Source organism: Cheilinus undulatus, linkage group 5 (genome assembly GCF_018320785.1).
Source record: "Cheilinus undulatus linkage group 5, ASM1832078v1, whole genome shotgun sequence".
Classification (NCBI taxonomy): Eukaryota; Metazoa; Chordata; class Actinopteri; order Labriformes; family Labridae; genus Cheilinus; species Cheilinus undulatus.
Genome location: NC_054869.1, coordinates 45,655,590 through 45,676,873, shown reverse-complemented (window position 1 = coordinate 45,676,873; position 21,284 = coordinate 45,655,590). Strand labels below are relative to the sequence as shown.

General features: G+C 38.3%; 1 protein-coding gene across 1 annotated transcript in view; it reads left to right on the top strand.

The window, feature by feature from the left end:
- The window catches only part of dnah10 (dynein axonemal heavy chain 10), a 63,513-nt gene that overhangs the window by 25,992 nt on the left and 16,237 nt on the right, over window positions 1-21,284 (top strand). Inside the window, exons 31-58 of the mRNA XM_041787514.1 lie at window positions 1,368-1,591; window positions 1,678-1,947; window positions 2,337-2,520; window positions 2,641-2,775; window positions 4,597-4,749; window positions 4,932-5,120; window positions 5,421-5,567; window positions 7,830-8,021; window positions 8,118-8,236; window positions 8,328-8,486; window positions 8,971-9,106; window positions 9,190-9,312; window positions 9,399-9,530; window positions 9,643-9,859; window positions 10,786-10,905; window positions 11,042-11,187; window positions 11,269-11,421; window positions 12,644-12,904; window positions 14,290-14,462; window positions 14,557-14,650; window positions 14,841-15,008; window positions 16,588-16,776; window positions 17,232-17,403; window positions 17,483-17,686; window positions 17,776-17,856; window positions 19,371-19,568; window positions 19,660-19,821; window positions 19,924-20,098. Coding sequence (XP_041643448.1) covers window positions 1,368-1,591; window positions 1,678-1,947; window positions 2,337-2,520; window positions 2,641-2,775; window positions 4,597-4,749; window positions 4,932-5,120; window positions 5,421-5,567; window positions 7,830-8,021; window positions 8,118-8,236; window positions 8,328-8,486; window positions 8,971-9,106; window positions 9,190-9,312; window positions 9,399-9,530; window positions 9,643-9,859; window positions 10,786-10,905; window positions 11,042-11,187; window positions 11,269-11,421; window positions 12,644-12,904; window positions 14,290-14,462; window positions 14,557-14,650; window positions 14,841-15,008; window positions 16,588-16,776; window positions 17,232-17,403; window positions 17,483-17,686; window positions 17,776-17,856; window positions 19,371-19,568; window positions 19,660-19,821; window positions 19,924-20,098 — 4,676 coding nt within the window. The remainder of the gene's footprint in view (window positions 1-1,367; window positions 1,592-1,677; window positions 1,948-2,336; window positions 2,521-2,640; window positions 2,776-4,596; window positions 4,750-4,931; window positions 5,121-5,420; window positions 5,568-7,829; window positions 8,022-8,117; window positions 8,237-8,327; window positions 8,487-8,970; window positions 9,107-9,189; window positions 9,313-9,398; window positions 9,531-9,642; window positions 9,860-10,785; window positions 10,906-11,041; window positions 11,188-11,268; window positions 11,422-12,643; window positions 12,905-14,289; window positions 14,463-14,556; window positions 14,651-14,840; window positions 15,009-16,587; window positions 16,777-17,231; window positions 17,404-17,482; window positions 17,687-17,775; window positions 17,857-19,370; window positions 19,569-19,659; window positions 19,822-19,923; window positions 20,099-21,284) is intronic.

Sequence of the window (21,284 nt, the reverse complement as noted above, 5' to 3'; positions counted from 1 at the left end):
TTTATGTCCCCATCTCAAAAGCTGACTACATTTAAAAAAAACAAACAACAAACAAACAAATGTTAAGGATATTGATTACATTGTTATCTGAACATAAAGAATTATGATATCATATTCAAGTTATATATCACAGATGTCTGAATTAAATGTTCTAATATCAGCTGGAGTTTGGTTGTCTGCAGCAACTCTGTTAACCTCAGCAGTGGTTTCCTTCCACCTGTGACGTTTCTGATTCACTTTGATGCCAATTTCAGGCTGCACAACAATAAATATTTAATTTTCTGTTACTTCTGCCTGGAAATCAACACCTGATAAAGGGAGTAGGTTTCATTCCAATATTATGTATCTTCATGTTGTATAATCCAGGGGAGAGTTTGACCGAACTGTGAACTGTGTTATTGAAATGGCAAATGTTCTCTGTTGCCATATACAGTATTTATCAACAGCTGCACAGCCGTATGCTGTGATTGGCCAGATACGCAGGATTCATAAATCAAACATGCTGTTGTAAGGTGATTTCTACACCTGAATCTGCACTGATTTCAATGAAAGTTTGATGAATTAAGGCCATCTTGTATAGATAAGTCTATTTACAGTCACGCCCAGGACACAGCTGGATGCATAGGTGAATGCACAGCAAGTATATCTCCAGCCTTATACACAACATGCATTTGTTGACATGCAATAGAATACAAAGCCAATAAAGACATTAGAATCAAAAGAACCTTTCAGACTGACAAGAAGAGGTATAGTAAGGCTGTATCAGAAAGGCAAATGTATAACATGAAAGATGATATACGTAGGTTTGTTTCAGCTGAAATCTGGCTGCTGGTGTGTGAACTATTGCCGTAAAGCTGTGCACACTTCTTGTGGAAGAAGTGTGGCTTGTCTGTTTTCTTTATCCAATAAATAGACCAACATCATTATTCTGACCTCTATCTGCACATGAATATAATAAAGTCTGTCTTGCTGATAATTTGGCAACCCTTGCAATGCCTTTTATTTCATGGCAACAGTTTATTTTTCATGAAAATGGTTTGCTACCAAAGATTTGCAAAATTTAAATCCTAGGCAACTAATATTGGATGATTTCTTTTTTTTTAATCAACAAAAAGCAGGGGTACTCCCTGCAAATGTTGCCATTGATATTTTAACAATGCACTCTTGCAACAGCTTTTGCTTAAGAATCATTAAAAGTTGAAGTTTTTTTATGCATATGTAGTTTTTGATACTATCTCTCATTAAAATGACCGCGATTAGAACTATTTAAAAATGTGGTATCAAAAAGTAGCCAAGTATGAAAATATTTGAAAGCCTAAGTGTTTGTTAAGCATATCCAACATATATGTTTTTTTTTTCCCCCAAAGATGTATGACAACATAGCATCACTGAGGTTCGACGTGGATAGCAATGGAAAAACGGTAGCTGGAGCCATGGTGTCTGCTGAGGGTGAGGTGATGGAGCTGAGGGAGCCTGTCCCAGTGGAAGGCCAGGTGGAGGAGTGGATGACAGGAGTGCTACATGAGATGAGGAGAACTAACAGACGCCTTATCAAGGAAGCAATCTTCTATTACTGTAAAGACACGAGCAGGTGTGTGTACCCTCCAAAGGTGTGATTTTGTCATTGTCTCTAAGAATAATTAAGCCTCCGTGAATCTGTCTTCTCATCTCTTTCAGGGTGGATTGGATGCTGTTGTATCAGGGTATGATGGTGCTCGCTGCAACTCAATTGTGGTGGACCTATGAGGTGGAATATGTCTTTGAAAATATGAAGAAAGGAGACAAGCACGCATTAAAGAGCTTCGCCAAGAAAATGCACCAGCAGATTGATGAGCTGGTAACACGCATCGCTCAACCAATGAATAAAAATGACCGAAAGAAATATAACACTGTGCTGATCATCGATGTCCATGCCAGAGATATCATCGACAGCTTTCGCATGAACCAGTAAATCATTACTTGTTTTTCCTTTTATCATTTCATTTGAAAGCATACCTTGTGTAGTTGAATGTAAAGTTACCTTAAAATTGAAATGCTGTGAGGGTGCCTGTGACCTTGTGCTTAGTTTGTTTACCCCATGTACAGAAGGAGTGTATCATTTTTGTGTGTGTATTAAGAGATGACATCTTTGGTGGGTGGAGCTTAACCGGTGGCAGAAAGTTAGCTAGTAGTAGCTTGTGATAACTTCACACCAGAAGTTCTTATAATTTCATAATTCTCTTATAATTTTATGGTTTAGCAGCAGCAGACAATTCGTCTTAAAATGACAAGCTAACAAGCCTTTCCAAATGGCTGAGGTTTCCTGAGCTGTACTTACTGTGTTATTCTCTTTCCAGAGTAATGGACGTTCGAGATTTTGAGTGGGAACGCCAGCTAAGATTCTACTGGATCAAACAACATGATGGCCTATTTGTGCATCAGTGCAGCGCCACTTTCTCTTATGGCTACGAGTACATGGGATTGAACGGACGGTTGGTGATAACCCCGCTAACAGACAGAATCTACGTCACCCTCACACAGGTTTGTATAGCTCTGCAAATTTTAGCAACCAAACTACTTGATAAAACTCCCAGACTGTGACAATTAGATCATTCAGGTTTGATGACAGGATGTGTGAGTGTGTTTGTGTTTGTGATGCAGGCTCTCTCCATGTTCCTGGGTGGAGCTCCTGCTGGACCGGCTGGCACAGGAAAAACTGAGTCCACAAAGGATCTGGCCAAAGCTTTGGGCCTTTTCTGTGTGGTTACAAACTGTGGTGAGGGGATTGACTACATGGTAAGAAGCCTACTCTTAAAGAAAATAACCAAGATGATTAAACTTAACTTTACTAAATGAACACTGACATTGACAGTTCTCTGACTTCTCTTTCAGAGCCCTACATTCTTTAATGATTTTTTAATTATCACATTTTTTATGATAATCAGGGATGTTGGAAGTCAGTTTCTGATGGGGATGCAGAGAGGTCTTTTATATGATGATGTTATATGCTGTTCTGTGCAAATTAACATTTATTAATTGATTTGTAATGTCCTGAATTATAGATACTTAGAAGCATAGATGATAAACAGATTGTAGTCAATAAAACCAGAGCAGCTAGGGTGATGCGCAGACATGCAGACAGCTATAGGCACTGAACACGTTCAGTCTGTTGACAGACTACAGCCTGCAGGGTTGTTTACACACTTCACTGGTAAAGTGAGTTAACCTCAATTGAATTGAATCAACTAATGGTTTTATTTTTTCCCCTTTGTCCATGTGGCTTTGTAACTCACTCAACCTGGTTTCTGTCCCTCCAATGATTTGGCTTTTTTTATGTTTTTGACATTAAGAGGGCAAAAAGATGCTTAAAAAATGGTGCAACCTGTCTATCAAACCATTTTGTAAATAAAATGTATGGGTTGTAGTTTGTTTTATTTAAAGATACAATACATAAAATTTTTGCACTGAAATAGCTATATTAATTTAAAAAGTGACCACTCCTTTTTTTAATTGAGGTCTCACAGAATCTTTAATATTTCCTAAATTTTTCCAAAACTGATTTTTTTGAAATAATTATAATTGTTACAACTTTTTTGAATAAGAAATGCACTGATAAAAGTACATCCTGGTTGCTGTTGAAATGATCCAAGAATGCTTATGTGCATTACTTCCAGCACAATTGTACATCCTTGGATCACATGGATCAGTGCATTTCTCCCTGATTACAAGAAATTTATGAATGAAAACAAAATATTTGTCTTCTGTTAAGTAAACAGGCCCTATGAGATATGTTTTTTAATTGAACAGAATCCTCTATTCAAAACAAGAATTAAACAGCAGAGCTGGGCAGTGCTGGTCTGACTTCAAATTGTGTAATTGTTTTGGTTGGGAGTTCCTTGGAACATACTGTGTGTATAAATTTCTCCAAAATTGAAGATGAAAAGAAGGCAATGGGGAGCTGACATGTTAGGCAAAGTGGATTTGAGCTGTGAGCTTGCAGTGTCAGAAATTGTTCTAAAACTATTCAAGGATATATTAGCACCTAACCACTGGTCATCTGCACCCTGGAATGGAATTTTTGATATCAACTCATGTTGAACTAGTAGTGTTGGCGCTAGCCTCCTCTCTATCATTTACCTTCACTTGCAACTGAAAAGTAGAGAAGTTAGTAAACTATTATTAGGTTTATATATTAATAAAAGAATCCTCCATTTTTTTTCTGCTCTTTTTTCTGTCATTCTGACTTTTGTGCAGGTCAAGGCTTTGCCATGGACTCTGGTATTATAAGCCAAATGGTTTAGTTCAATGGGCTGATCCAAGTTGTTTATATGTTTTAAGAAAACACATTTACATTTTGAAACGTCACTTAAAAATCGTAAATAAAATGTGTATAATTGTTGCTTTGCTTAGAATTTTTTGTATTTATTTGAAAATAAAATATAATTTTAATAGCCAACTTTACATGGACCAATGTGGCTGAGCCCCAGAAATGAAGCCAACTCCATTCTCCTCTTGTTTTTAGGTGGTGAATTGATGTGTTTAAATAAAATCTCAAATGTTGACATAAGGTATTACCTACTGCCCATGCATTTGGATTTTTCTGCTTTGTGTTTGCAGGCTGTGGGTAAGATATTCTCAGGGCTTGCTCAGTGTGGAGCTTGGGGCTGCTTTGATGAGTTTAACCGTATCGATGCCTCTGTGCTGTCGGTCGTCTCATCTCAGATCCAGACAATCCGCAATGCCCTCATTATGCATCTTAAAAAGTTTAATGTAAGTCTGTAGCAATGAATACGATCTTTCTTTTACACTAAAAGACATTTTTTTAAAAGATTAAAGATAATTTCACTGTTAAAATACCCACTTTTTGTCTGCTTGCTATCTAACCTACACAGAGTTGTTCACTTTTAGTTTTCATGTTGTGCCCCTTCCTCTCATCGTATTATACACATCAGTTTGAAGGGCAAGAGATCAGCTTGGATGACCACATGGGGATTTTCATCACCATGAACCCTGGTTATGCAGGACGCACAGAGCTGCCCGAGTCAGTCAAAGCTCTCTTTAGGCCAGTGGTAGTCATTGTGCCTGACCTGCAGCAGATATGCGAGATCATGCTCTTCTCAGAAGGCTTCCTCATGGCTAAGGTGAGGGACACACATGAATCACAAATTACAATGTTCCCATTCAGCCAATGTTCTTACCTGAATTTTAGAATTGACATATATGTGCAACATTACCTGAATACCTTAAAAGTTTAAGTAGTTTTGTCAACTAATTTTTTAAATGCTAAAATTTTGTGTGATTTACTTTGTATTAGGGCAGTGCTGCCTTCTCTTATTGCAATGAAAAATGCTTTTTTTTTTCAACGTGAAAATGTGTTCAACATGCCATCTACATATGTTGATTTCTCATGGATGATTTTGTCTCATCCTTGTTCAAATCAGGTGCTGGCAAAAAAGATGACAGTGCTGTATAAGCTGGCTCGTGAGCAGCTGTCCAAGCAGCCCCATTATGACTTTGGTCTACGAGCTCTAAAGTCTGTGCTCGTGATGGCAGGAGAGCTGAAGAGAGGCTCACCAGACCTCAGTGAGGTAGAAATCATTGTAACAACTTATTTGAAAAGGTTTATGTGTCTGTTCCCTTTCTACATGAAGTTATTATCTGTTTTGCCCCAGAAGTACACTGTGCTATTGGGAAAATGTTAGATTAGATCAAGTTTAGATTGTTGAATGCATGATGTAGACCAGTGGTTCTCAACTCCTCAGCCTCAGGATCCTCCACTGCTAAATTCTGATCCAAATTTCTGAAAATTCATAACCACTCAAATTTATTTGATGAAGAAATTGCAGTTTGGACCCTGGATGGAAAAAAACATCTGATTGAACAAAGACAGAGGACACAATAAACATGATTACAAGATTGCAAAGCACATTATCATAGATGCCCTGGGCAGATATGAATGCTTTTATTTTTTTCTCCCTTTACCATGATAGCATCTAAATTTTGGCTGTTTTTGTACAGGTCTTGAAAAATAAATGCATTAGCAGCTTTGTTATCCCAAGATAATAGATTAATTAGGCAAGATCTCAAACACATAACCAAAATTGAATCATTATCACAGCAACACAGAGTAAAATATAATTTAATTGAACTGAAAAAGTTTATTGTCATCACATGCCACTCTTTGTGGAAGAAAAAATAGTGCAATAAAAGAAGATGAAAGACAAACAGCAAAGATTCATCATGAACTAGAAAAAACACTCTGAGAGCACAGACCTGTGCATTAGCCCTATCTCCCAATAGTACAGAATCCTTTAAAAAAAATCCTGGATCCAGACAGTGATCCAGATCACTCCCAAAATCTAATCATTTTTTCCTTATGCCATTTCTGATATTTCCTGAAAATTTAATCAAAATCTGTCCACAACATTTTGAGTTATGTTGCTAACAAACAAACAAACTAGAAAAGAATTCAGAGAGCGCAGGCCTCCACCATTAGCCCTATCTCCCAATAGCGAAGAATCCTTTAAAAACATTCCTGGATCCAGACGGTGATCCGGATCACTCCCAAAATCTAATCAGTTCTTCCTTATGCCATTTCTGACATTTCATGAAAATTTCATGAAAATCTGTCTGTGACTTTTTGAGTTATGTTGCTAACAAACAAACAAACAAACAAACAAACAAACCCACCCATAATCTCCTTGCTGGAGGTAATAACACTAAACCACATCATAAATGAGCAGCAAGAATAAAAACACTGTTAAAGTTAATTGCACTGAATGATTTACATAGACCCTTCATTAATGTGTGTTCCCAGAGTTCAGTTCCTTAATGGCACAGGGGTAGAAAATGTTCATGAAAATGATAAATATGACTGTTTGTTCATTAAAGCCCAGCACAGACTGCACAAATTCAGACAGATTTTGACCCACCTGCATCGTCACACCTTATCGTCAAATGTTGAACCTGATTATGTTTGGAACAACAAACATTCTTGTAGTGTGACATAATTAACGACACATCCAAGATTTCCTACAAGGAGCATTTTCTCCTTATCTTTGTATCATCATTTACCAGAATGACAGCCAACAAGCCCACACTTTTTCTTACTTTGGGCATGTATAGTATGTAAAGGTTTATACGTGATTTCCTTGACATTTTATCACATTCGTACTTCAAGTTCTATTTGAAGGAAAGCCAGTCCTTGTTGTCCTTCTCTTGATGCATCAGAAAAAGTCCATAATTGTTTCCTGTTTATTTTTTTTTCTTCTGGTCAAAAGACTGCTAGAATCACATACAACACTGTTATAATTAATTCTCTTTCACCTGCCTCCAGATGACCTGTGAATTTGCACAATCGCAGAGACAGTGGTGATGTCATTATACAATGAGGAGTCGAGACCACATTTGTAGTGTGTCCAGACTGTCACTACGATGGGACAAAAGTCTTGTTACATTGTCTGACACAGTGCTGTTAAGAAAGACACAAAACACTGTGAGGCTGCCTTTAAGGCTACAGTACATTATAAAATGTCCCTTTAGTTTTAGTTTATTTTTTGGGCTTTTTTGCCTTTATTATGACAGGATAGCTGAAGAGACTTTGGGGGGGAAAGTCACATGCAACATACAGCATATGGATTTGGAATTGATCCTTCTTTATATGAGTGCCTACTTTAACAACTGAACTGCACCCCATAGTTTATTTTGTTGTCACAGGCACAGACTAGTGTCAGGTCATTGAGATCCCTTTCTTGCCTTGTGGATGTATTAATTCTTAGCTATTAATATGTTTCTCATGTTTCTCCTCTTTTATAATTTATTCATGATTATTTTGCGCCTCCTCTCTACAGGATGTGGTGTTAATGCGTGCTCTCAGAGACATGAACCTACCAAAGTTTGTGTTTGAGGATGTGCCTCTGTTCCTCGGGCTGATCTCTGATCTGTTCCCTGGGCTCGACTGTCCTCGTGTTCGTTATCCAGACTTCAATGATGCTGTGGAACAAATCCTACAAGACAACAAATATGTCTCACTTCCTAACCAGGTGGCTAATCTGGGTCTCAGATTTGATTCTTTAGGATTTAGGCTTTCCTTCGTGGATTCTGATGCAGCCTATTGTTAATACTGTTTGTGGTTTCAGGTGGATAAGGTGGTGCAAATGTATGAGACCATGATGACTAGACACACTACCATGGTTGTGGGCCCAACAGGTGGAGGGAAATCAGTTGTGATCAGCACTTTGTGTCAAGCTCAAACCAAGTAAATACAAAGCTTACACCATCTATTTTTACTCTTGTCTTCTTAAACTTTTGTGTAGACAACAGTAACCTTGATTTTTTTTCACCATCAGACTGGGATTGCATACCAAGATGTATCCTTTGAACCCTAAAGCCATGAGTGTCATTGAACTTTACGGTATTCTGGACCCTGACACTCGAGACTGGACTGATGGGATCTTATCCAACATTTTTCGTGACATCAACAAGCCTACTGGCAAAAAGGAGCGCAGGTAGAAAGAAACAAAGATGTGTTAAATGGCAGTGATGCTTTTCCATTCATACACTTTTTAAAATAACAAAAAGAAGATAAAAAAATCCCTGAAATAAAAGTGCATCTCTAAAAACTACAGTTTTGAGGAAAATTAAATATTTCTTGTCATTTATTTCAGAAAGTGAAATCTATGCTTATTCTAGACACACACAGTCTTGACTGTGGCTCTAAATAGCTAACTAATTCAAAATACCTCCTTTCTTGAGCCTTTATGTACTTAGTTTGGTTTCGTACACACAACCACAATCATGGGGAAAACTGCTACTACACCAAATACGGTTTAAAGACATAACCATCAAGATTTAAAAAACAGAAAATTGAAAAAAAAGCTTCAAAATATTTCACTTCATGTACGATAAATGCAGCATACATATAGAAAATCTTTCCACATAATTATTTTTAGATGCACCTGTATACATAATGGCATGTAATTTGACTCCCAGGTACATCCTGTTTGATGGGGATGTTGATGCTCTGTGGGTGGAGAACATGAACTCAGTAATGGATGACAACAAGCTCCTCACTCTTGCCAATGGAGAGCGGATCCGTTTACAGAGTCACTGTGCCCTGCTGTTTGAGGTCTGTCTATATTACTATCAAAGGAATTAAAGTGAAAATCTCTGCAAGATACTTTCAGATCATGATGTTCTTAATCATTTCAGGTCGGTGATCTGCAGTATGCCTCTCCTGCCACAGTTTCCCGCTGTGGAATGGTGTTTGTTGACCCCAAAAATCTGCGGTATAACCCATACTGGCAGAGATGGGTGAAAAACAGAGCTTCTGGGGTATGAAATAAAAGCATCCAAACTTTTTGATGAAAATATTTTCTTATAATGTGATAATATCTTCACCCTGTCTTTGTTTTTACCAGGAACAAGAAGTGCTCAACAGATTGTTTGAGAAGTATGTGCACAGCTCGATTGACATGATCGTGGATGGCATCATTGATGGTAAACAGGGACAGAAACTAAAGACTGTTGTACCTCAGACAGACCTGAACATGGTAGGTTTATCGCCCCTAACTCAAATGTAATCCTGTGTGTATGTTGTCCATTTGTATGGTGCCATATTCAGGCCATTTACATGACTTGTCTTTGCATTTGTGGTGCATTCAGGTGACTCAGCTGTGTCTGACTCTGGATGCATTGCTCGAGGGTGAGCCCAGCAGTGCTGATGTCCTGGAATGTTTCTTCATTGAAGCTCTGTACTGCTCACTCGGGGCCACACTGCTGGAGTCCAGCATGATCAAGTTTGATGAGTTCATTAAAAAGATTTCTGGATTAACAACTGTGCATGATGAGAAAAGCCTGGCTGGACCTGGTGAGATTCCAGGTAAGAAGCAAGATTTTCAACCGGATTAGCTATGACACAAGCCAGCTAGATTATGTTTTTATAATCTACAAACCTGTGTATATTTTGTGGATTCTGGTGCATAATAGGAAACAGATTTTAGGGATATTTGCTCACTTATATAATAAACTTGCTTCTAAGCATTGTTAACACAGTTGAGACTTAGCCATAGCAACTGATCTCATTCACCAATATTTTCCTTAGAGCATAAATAGCTGAATAGTATGCACTTATGTTCTTAAATTTAAGAAAGTCATATAGGCTGGAGGCATGTACGCTTTTTAACAGCTTTGCATAGAGAAAAGCCCCTTCTATGCTCATACAAGGGCAATAGAAAAATGCTGATTTATCATTTGATATTGGATGATCTCACTCATTCAGACAGCGCTTTCATAAGAAACAACGGAAATCACATTATAATGAGAATAGGATGTAAACCACATTACATGAAGTAATCAAATCGAGGGGAAAAATGGTTAAAACAGAAGTGAGATGGTATCTCATATTTTGTCAGCATATCTATGATTTGATAGTACATTTATTCAAAAATGATGGACCATGTATGAATAAAAGGCTTATTCTGAATTGATAAAAAAACTGTTTTTTATTCAGATGATCAAACGGTAATTAAGATAGATTTAATTTTGGATAGTGTGTTTCATTTTACCAGGTTTGTTTCACTGAATGCTACAAGGCAAAATATTGCACACTGTACCTTTAAGGGAAATAATAATCAACCAGTACAAATCACAAATTATTAACCTCTTGAACACAGCCAGGGTAAAAGCAAGGGTAGGACCCAAGAAAATAAATAATCATGTAGATGCTACAGCTTTCTGATTATCTAACCCATTTCTCTTTTCACTTTTTTGTTTTATGTCTGATAACAAAATGTTTGCATTCTCCAGAATACCTCCCAACTCTATATGAGTTTCACTTTGATGGCACACAGGAGAAGTGGGTACCCTGGAGTTCCCTCGTCCCTAAATACATCCACAACCCTGAATTCAAGTTTGCTGATATTCTAGGTAAAGGTTGATCGTATGTTATGTGAGACAGACTAATAAAGTGTCCTAGCTTTGTACTGTAAATTTCATTCAAATATTTTTGCTATTAAAAGCAGCTCCTTCACCTTTGACTTCCTCGTCTTCATCTTTACTTCAGTGCCGACTATCGACACGACCCGAACCAGCTGGATCCTGGAACAGATGGTGAAGATTAAGAGGCCAGTGCTTCTTGTTGGAGATTCTGGCACCTCCAAGACAGCCACCATTCATAACTTCCTGAAAAACCTCAACACAGATACAGGAGTAGGTTTACCACCTAAAAATATATGCAGGAGTATTTTTCATATGTTAGCGAAGTTTAAAATCATTCTTATCTCTCTCTAGATTACTCTGATCATCAACTTCTCATCAAGAACAACGTCAATGGACCTGCAACGAATCTTGGAGGCCAATGTAGAGAAAAGGACCAAAGAGATCTACGGACCTCCAATTGGGAAGAGACTGTTGGTCTTTATGGATGACATGAACATGCCAAAGGTAGACGCCCCAAAATTGGCTTTCTTTGTCTCTACACTTCTTTTAAGGTTGACAAAATTTTATGCACTTCAACATTCTTCAGCTCCACAGTTTTTTAAATTGTTTCCTTCTATTCTTGTCTAGTATCTTTTTGATAGGAAAGGTGCTAGGGGAATGAATGGATTAATTGAAAATGCAAACAAAATCCTGCACATACTATCTAAAGTGCACAAATAAGTTGTCAATGTTTTTGTATGGAAACAGTGCCATAAGTGAAGTCTCTAAAGTACTTGTGTTCATTGACATTACTGAAGGAAAACATGGAGGTGCAGCATAACAGCAGCAATGAAAATGCACAGTAAATTTTTATTTCTAAATTCTATGTAAAAATTCAATGTCAAGAACACTGCGTTTTGCAGGTGACATTTCATTCATGTCGCCTTTCCTACACATACTGTTAACCAGATATTAAAAAAGATAACATGGGCCAATGGTTTGTTTTATTTAAATCCCTTTAATCTGTAGCAATCTGTCAATGAATAGATGAGTGAACAATCTCCCCTGGCTCTCCCAGTACACATCCATATTGTGTCTTTCACTTGTGCATACCTGCAGGGGATCAGATAATAAGAAAGCAGATGAAAATAAGAGCATTTCAAAGTCCCTGTGAAGTGAAATCCAAACTTTGGTGCAGATACACCAAGGTTTTTTGATCTGTGTTAATAATGGACTAGTATGAGAATAGCTCCTCTTTTGCAGCTAATCCGCTAAGTAATTGTCGCTGATTATATGTAGAGGCAAAACCGCCTACAGATTTTGCCAGCCCAGCGCAAATAGCCCATTTTTCCACAGGTACATCAGTGGCAGAGGGGTACAAACACATGTGTTTGTATAGTAGAGTTTAAATTAATTAATCAAACAAAAAAAGGTCATTTTTTAATATAGGACGGAATCAATTGACAGAAAAAGCACTATAATGGCCCAAATGTGCCAAAACTTGGTAGTGTCCTATGCAGCCTCCATTTTTCTTTTTGATCAGAAAAAGCTGCATGGACTGTAAAAAAAACATAATTACCACTGAACAGAATTTAAAACAGACATCCTGCACGACGATTACAAATTAGCAGTGGTCCCAGGTAATACTTCCGGTGCAAATAGGGCTGAAGTCTACAAGCCCAGTTTCATGACCAGCCAAAGTGCTTGTGTGTTTGACTTTGATGTTTTAAACCTTCTGCTTATCCAGGTGGACAGTTACGGTACTCAGCAGCCTATTGCTCTCCTGAAGCTGTTATTGGATCGAGGAGGCATCTATGACAGAGGGAAGGAGCTGAATTACAAAATCCTCAAGGACCTTGGTTTTATAGCTGCCATGGGAAAGGCAGGAGGGGGGAGGAATGAGGTCGATCCCCGCTTTGTGTCACTCTTCAGTGTCTTCAGCATCCCTTTCCCAGCAGTGGAGTCCCTCCAGCTCATCTACACTTCCATCATCAAGGGCCACACCAGAGTGAGTACCTCACTACTTCACATATTGGTGACACTTCATTATAAGGAACACAAAAAATTGGCAGTTATTCCACAAGCCAAGAGAGTTTAGCAGCAGACCTCCTCTCTCAGACCTCCTCTGTTGCAGGCTCCACCATTTCCAGGGTCAGGAGTGATGACTAGACACTTTCAGTGTAGTATTCAAGTCATTCATTTCTATTAAATGGAATACTTGACATTTTTTAAGTTACAGGTTGGCTATTAAATTTAACCTTCCAAAGCAGATGGATTGGCCAGATCCTATGTTGGGCATCGGGCAAATCCATCTTGTAAAGATCCAGTATGAAACGATGCCAGGGATGAAAACTGACCTCACCAGTCAGCGTCATGTGAGGAGAACAAGGCAGTGGTGACAGGCGGGGTCAATTTGTCCTGGAAGCCGATAGCATTGGCAGCTAATGGTGCAGCAATTAGCTTGGATGAAGCGATTGTATAGTGGCATTTTATCAGAAATGGACCACATATTATATTAAATAAAGAGCAAAGAACAGCAATGGCAGCGTCTTGATAAAGAAAAGATGTTTTCCCACTTCTCACTACCTCCTTCAGCATGTTTTTGTGATAGTTTCAGGTGAGGTTTAGTTGTACCTGAAATTGGAATAAAAGCTTCTGTTGATGTAGCGATCAGCTCAGATGTAGCTATAGTGTAGTTGCAGTTTAATCAGAACTGGCCCATATTATTTCATCAAAACAAGGGCAAAGAGCCACACTGAAAGCTTCTCTTGGCTGAGTAGATGTTTTTGCACTTCTCCAAACTTGCTTTGGCATGACTTTGCAACTTTGCGTTATGGGTTGGGTTTAGTAGTTGCACTGTGAGCTCTTACACATGATGACTCCTGTTGGAGCGATTAGCTCAGATGTAGCTTTAGAATAGCAGCAGTTTTATCAGAACTGGGCCACATTTCTTTATTTAAACAAGAGCAAAGAGTCACACTGAAAGCTTGTCTTGGCATGACGGTCTTCTCCCAACAGGCCTCGGCATGAGTTTTATCCACCAATAAGAGCTACCATTTGTTAACTATGGCAGCATCTGCCTGTATAGCTCATGTTACGCACCGGAGCTGCTCATGCCCACTATGTAATTTTGTCTTGTCACTCTGATTGGCCTGTAATGAATTAGAAGGAAGGAACATTTGTCCGGCTACCTTCCAAGAATTTTGTGTCCTGCCCTTCCCAAAAAGTCTTTATGGTAGGCTTCCCACATAAATGTGCATCCTATGCAATGGATAGATGAAACATTCTATCTGGTGTGTCAGGTTTATATAAAAGTCTGATATTCTGTTTTAGTCCCCCTGGTCTCTATAAATCATGTTTGTCAGATTTATTAAATCTGGTTCAATGTTTCAGCCTTTTGAGGATGCCATAAAGAAGATTTGTGATAAAGTCACCACCTGCACGCTTGAACTGTACAACAGCATCATCAAAGATATGCCACCCACTCCGTCAAAGTTTCACTACATTTTTAACCTGAGGGACCTGTCACGAGTGTACGACGGGCTAACGCTGACCAAACCTGACAGGTCTGTGATACCACATTCATCCAGTTAACAGAGTTATGCACTCCACAGTTTGATGTTTCTAATGTCTTTATTTGAACTGATTCTCCTCTGACAGGTTTTTAACTGTCACCCAGTTTGTGCGTGTCTGGAGAAATGAGTGTCTGAGAATCTTTCATGACAGACTCATTGATAAGTCAGACAAAGCCCTGGTAATTTTTAATTATCCTATTGAAATATAACAGTGTTCTCCTTTATATTGACAGTAGACATTATTACTAAAGAGGTAGTTGAACATTTTACAATGTGTTAAGACTTGTAAAGTTTTAGTATATTTATGATTTTTTTTTTAGTTGTGTATTTCCATTTTTAGAAAAACCTATTAAGCTTTTTAACTTTCAGGTCCAGGGACACATTAAGAACCTGATCGAGGAGCACTTCAAATCAGACGTGGAGGCAGTCATGAGGGACCCGATTCTTTTTGGAGACTACAAGACGGCCCTAAGTGAGTCTGAACCAAGGGTCTATGAGGACATGCAGGACTATGATGCTATCAAAGCCATGTTTCAGGTAATGTAGCCCAATCCAGATGTATTCATAAAGCCCATAAATGATGATAAATGACTAAAGTGCTGTTCAATCCAACATAGACAAATTAATAAATCACTTACACTGATATAAAACTCATTTACAGACAGCTAAAACTGATCAAAGTGTTGTACAAAACAGGACAACAAAATAAGTAAAAGGTGTTGAGACTGGCAGAAAAGTCACACACCACTTATATCAAAGAGAGGAGGAACTGGCACCCAGTGTGACTTTACAATTTGAAAACTCTGTTTTCCTTGTCTACAAATAACCGCTATAAACATCCATCCATTTTCTACACTGCTTATCCCATTTGGGATTGTGAGGGGCCAGAGCTTAGGCCTGCTATCATTGAACAAGAGGGAGGATACACCCTGGACACCTAGTCAACCACAGGGCTGACATGAAGAGACAAAAACAACCAGGCTCTCTCACACCAAGGACTGACTGATTTGGGAAAATAATTGTATTTTTCCCCCAATATTGCAATTGAGATCTGACATGCAGTTATTTTTAAGCTCCTTATCTTATGTCATTTTCAACAGTCTCAATCAATAAATCATTCCATATTATGACCAACACAATATTGCATAGATTAGATTATAACATAACTGCTCTTTCCTGTAGGCTTGGCCTGTGTGTTAGGATGTCATAGCATGATGCATGAATCAGAATGAATTTCATATCTTTATTTCATCTACTTCAGGCACAATACAAAATTTACAGATTTTTTTTATATTAAAGCCTTGTAGCAATCATCATAAAAACAAAGGCTCAACAATTTTAGAAAAAATGCGTAACTGATTATTTTGACTCATATTGCAGATGCAATTTAAAATGTTGTACTGACAGGATTTTTATTTCATTCTCATCAAATAAGAAAAATATTAACAAGAGTAATACAAGACTTTTCATGAACTTTTCCAGGGAAAATTGATTAAACTGTTTTTCTGACACTCATTTCAGTAGGACATGTTGCGATTTTGTCTACTTTTCAATTGATCACCCAGCCTTACTCACAACAAAGGCCAAATTTAGAGTCATAAATTCACCTGATAAGTATATTTTTGGTCTGTGGGAGGAAGCGGGAGTACTTGGAGAAAGCCCAGGCATCCACAGGGTGGACATGCAAACTCCTCTCCAAAGGGCCTGACCAGAATTCAAACAAACTTTCTTGCTGCAAGGCAACAGCACTAACCTCATGAATGCCATAAACAGTGTTTCTAACAATTTTCACACTAGAAGAAGTTTTCCAGAATTTTTTTTTCAGTGACCTGAAATGCTGTTTGTGTGTGAATGAAAGTTCAAATCACACAAAAAGCTCAGTTTTCAAAAATACCCACCTTTATGTGGACTGAGCTAAAGAAGGGTAGGCTAACTGGGCGCCAAAGCTCATCAAACCAAATTTCCTTAAAATTTTTTCTTTAACTATGATTGACAGCAGTTCATAGTTTCATAGTAATACAAAAAAAGTTGTTCCAAACTTATTTATGATGGTTTACTTCCAATTCCCATTTAATTGCACTGTATACTGAAGCACCTGAATTGTGTATTTTTGCAGGAGATTCTCAGTGAATACAATGAAAACAATTCGAAGATGAACCTTGTACTTTTTGATGACGCTCTGGAACATCTGACTCGAATTCACCGCATCATCCGCATAGACCGAGGCCACGCCCTGCTTGTCGGTGTGGGGGGATCTGGAAAGCAGTCTCTAACAAAGCTTGCTGCATTCACTGCTGGCTGTGAGGTTGTGAAACCAAGACCAAGATAACTTAAGGAGCTTGTGTGTCATACGATTTCAAAGATAGATTTATATGTACTATTGAAGCACTTTAGCAAAAGAAAAAAAAAACTTGAATGTAGATGTTGGCCATTAGACATGCAAGCAGTTAGAAGGTTATGTTTTAATTTTCCTCCTATATTAACATAGCCCTGTTTTAGTCTGTACAATCGTAGCCTCAGTGAGGAAACAGAACATGACAGTTAGCAGTATAGTTTTAAGTTATGACGTTTTAGCTTGAAATCGGTAGTCTTTTATCTTACAGCTACAAAGGGAGAATCACAGAAGTAGAGATCTAGAGGTAAAGAGTAATAAAACTAGACTTTAAGATGTCTTTTTAATGTGTAAATTAACTTTAGATTGTTGTCAATAGAACTTTATAAATATTAGATAGATCTTTTAATAGAATCTGCCTTTCCCAGGTGTTTAAGATAACACTGAGCAGAGGATACAACGAGTCAAACTTCCGTGATGATCTTAAAGCGCTGTACCTGAAGCTTGGCATTGAAAATAAGAAGACAGTGTTCCTCTTCACTGATGCCCATGTCGCTGAGGAAGGCTTTCTGGAGCTCATTAACAACATGCTCACTTCAGGTATGATATCAATCCATCATCTTGTCATTTTGTCAAGTTTTCTTATTTAAAAGCTGAAGCTGTGACTTTGTCTTTATAGGTATTGTTCCTGCGTTGTTCCCTGATGATGAGAAGGAGTCTGTTCTCAACCAGCTACGTGATGAAGCCCTTAAAATGGGATCTGGCCCCTCTAAGGAGAGTGTGTGGCAGTACTTTGTCAACAAGAGCGCCAACAATCTGCACATTGTTTTAGGCATGTCTCCAGTGGGAGACACCCTGAGGACACGCTGCAGGAACTTCCCAGGTAATATTTGGTGTCAGGATTCTCTTAAATTGAACACAGTTGCTGATTTTATTTGACAAACAGCTGTTTGTTTATGTTCCTTTTCTCAGGACTGATGAACAACACAGTGATTGATTGGTTCCTACCATGGCCTCCACAGGCGTTGCTTGAAGTGGCTGAATCTTTCCTTGGTGCGTAATTTCACACAATTTTTTTGTGCCTTAAAATGGCTCTGGACATTTTATAACAAAAACTGTCATTAAAGATGCTGATTACGAGTCCAATTTTGTTTTTTAAAACAATTTTTATGCTTTACTCACATTTAAAGAGGTTGTTTCCCTTAATGCGGGTGGCCCTGGTTGAAGTTCTGTGACTCCTTTCTGCTCATCATTCCCGATTGTCTTTCTGTGATGTTCAGTGTTTGGTGTCCAACAACCACAGCATCTTGTCTGATGGCCAAAAGCACCATTTTGGTCTCATGAGACCAAAGAACTTTCTTTAGCTTGACCCTGAAGTCTCCTACATGCCTTTTGTCAAACTCTTGTCAAGATCTCATCTGAGTTTTCTTCAACAGTGGTTTTCTCTTTGCACTCTCCTCTAAAGCTTTGACCGGGAAAGAACCTGGGCAGCAGTTGTTGTACACACAGTCTCTCCCATCTCAGATGCTGAAGCTTGTCACTCCTTCAGAGTAGTCATAGGTGTCTTGGTGGCCTCTCTCATTAGTCTCCTTCTTGCATGGTCACTAAGTTTGTGAAGATGGCCTGATCTAAGCAGATTTACACATGTGCCATATTTATTCCATTTCTTGATGATGGATTTACCTGAACTCTGGTGGATGTTCAGTCCCTTGGAAATTGTTTTTTGTATCCATCTCTGGACTTATACTTTTCAGTAATATTTACTCTGAGCTGCTTGGAGTGTTCTTTTGTCTTTACGGTGTAATGGTAGCCAGGAATAATTATTAACCTGGACCTTCCAGACACAGGTGTCTTCATACTACAACCAACTTGAGACACATTCACTGCTCTCAGGTAATCCTCATTTCACAAAGTGTGAAACTACCAGCACCAATTGGATGGATGTTTTCAGTCTGAAAGAGGTTTTTTTTTTTTGTTAATTTGTTTTGTCAAAAAAACAAATGACACTGACTTTTATTGATTTATAAAATCAATTAAAGGTTAAAACATCCAATACTTTTTATAGGTATTGTAGACTGTTGGGGGTTATACTTACTTATCACCATTCGACCGAAGTGACGAGTAACCACATTAATATGCATTAATATGATATTAATCTGCAAACAAGACTGAAGCCTGGGGGGGCTAGCTGCCCAGGACTGCATTTTCTCTTCTTAAGACTACATGGGCAAACAGAATTTAGATGGGCATTTAGCCGAATAGTGAAATGGACACCTGGGAACATCCTTAGATATCTCAATGTCCACAGAGCTGTAGAGGAACATCAGACTTCATGAGCAAACAAACTTTAATACTGTTATCACTTCTATCTGTATAGCAGTTGCTTTATTTTCTGTATTTGGTAATATTTTTGATGTGAATGGGGTCCTGTGTTGATTTTTATATGAACATAGAAAGCATATATTAAGTTACATCAAAACGTAATTAACTACTTTTAAGAATCTTCTTTAATGACTCGACTTGATGCATTGACATTTGGCAGCTCTAACTACTTCAGTTTTTTACAGGTGAAAGTCCGATGATTCCAGAAGCTCATTCTGAAGCAGTGATAAATCATGTATGCATGGTCCACAGCTCTGTGGGTGAATACAGCAAGCTTTTCCTGCAGAAACTACGCCGTTGCAACTTCGTTACTCCAAAGAACTATCTGGATTTTATTAACACTTATTCTGACCTCTTGGAGGAAAAGGATCAGTACATCCTGGGTGAGAAAATGCATCTGACAGTTGCTGTGTTTTTATATTTTATGATAATTTAAGACACTTATTTGTTTCGATATGTTTACTCCTGTACTAGCTCAGTGCAAACGTCTTGAGGGCGGTTTGGATAAACTGAAGGAGGCCAGTGAACAGCTGGCAGTCCTGAATGTCAAACTAGCAGACCAGAAGGTGATCCTTGCTGAGAAGTCCACAGCCTGTGAGGCCTTGCTGGATGACATCACCACAAACACCACTGAAGGTCAGTGAGTATCTAAATCCCTTTAATAAGGATTATGTATCAAAAACTATGTAGGGTTGTGACTGTAAACACAAAGGACTTATCAATGGCATTATCTTGTAGCTGAGGAGAAAAAGAGTCTCGCAGAAGAAAAGGCCAAAGAGGTTGAAGAGCAGAACAAGGTGATCGCCGTTGAGAAGAAAGAAGCAGAAAGTTCCCTGGCTGAAGCTCTCCCGGCGTTAGAGGCAGCCCGCCTGGCACTGCAAGATCTCGATAAGTCTGATGTGTCTGAGATCCGGTAAATTCTGCTAAGCACTCAAAGATTTCACTCTACTGATAAAAAAAAAGCTTGTTTGTAATTTTGATATCCATTGCACACTTGGCCAACAATGCAAGTTTGCACATTTGGTGACACTTTACATTAAAGTTCACAAAAACTAGCAAAGATAGGTAACATATGAGTAACTAACTGCCAGTTAACCAGGGAATGAATAAATCACAAACAAGTCAACCAGGATACATGAGAAATAGCAAAATTAGGGCTAGCAAATTATACTTTTCAGTGGAAACAAGGATAAAAGAAGCTCTGGTGCATCTTATATTAGGCATTCTGTAATGGTGGCCAGATGGAACAAGGTCAAGTGAAATATCAGAACTGTTAAGGATTTGTTAAGCCTTACTAATATCACATTTAGACTCAATTCCAATCTCAGTTTAGAATTAGGGTTTGCTAACTCTTGTTGGAATGGAGAGTTAGAATGAAGTGCTAGCAATAGATGCCCCTCCAGAAAGACAGCATCATAATTCAGTGTGATTTCAATGCATTCTGGTCCTTTTTATTTTGAACTAACATTCTAAAAAGTCACTCGCATTTAAGATTTCTCGTACTGTATCTGTTTATGTATTGCTGTCAGTAACTACTGATGGGGGATAAGGAGCTTGAAGGCTCATCCTATTTCATAAGAGAAGATTTCACCACTGCTCCTTATAACTCTTCAAGTGGCAATGGGACTCTTGAAATCAAGGGGTAGGAGTAACAACCAGAAAAGAGATTGAGCCTAGAGGTCTTTGTATACTGGGTTTGTTATTTTGAATGCAGTTTTTAAAGGCTCCTTAATACAATAACAAAAAAAATAACACACTCAACCCCTAGACATTGAGTCTGATGCATTTTGTTTTCTATTCATTTATTGTGAAATTTTGCAGACTAAATGGTCCTGTACCACAAAGGAGAAAATCACTGGAGAGGATTTTGTCTTTTGGCTCTTTTGGATTTTGGCTCTTTTATTCCTTGAACATGAAAATTAAAAACACTGAGTCTTCAATCCTGACGGAAACCTTTATATGGGTGATTTGACAAGCTAGTGCATCATGGTGCTGTACCAACTTGGAGAGAGAGAGCACAACTTTTAATTCAGTGCCTTTTTTGTGGCTGTGAGTACATATGTCAGGAAAGAGTTTATCTATTATGTTTGATACTTGAT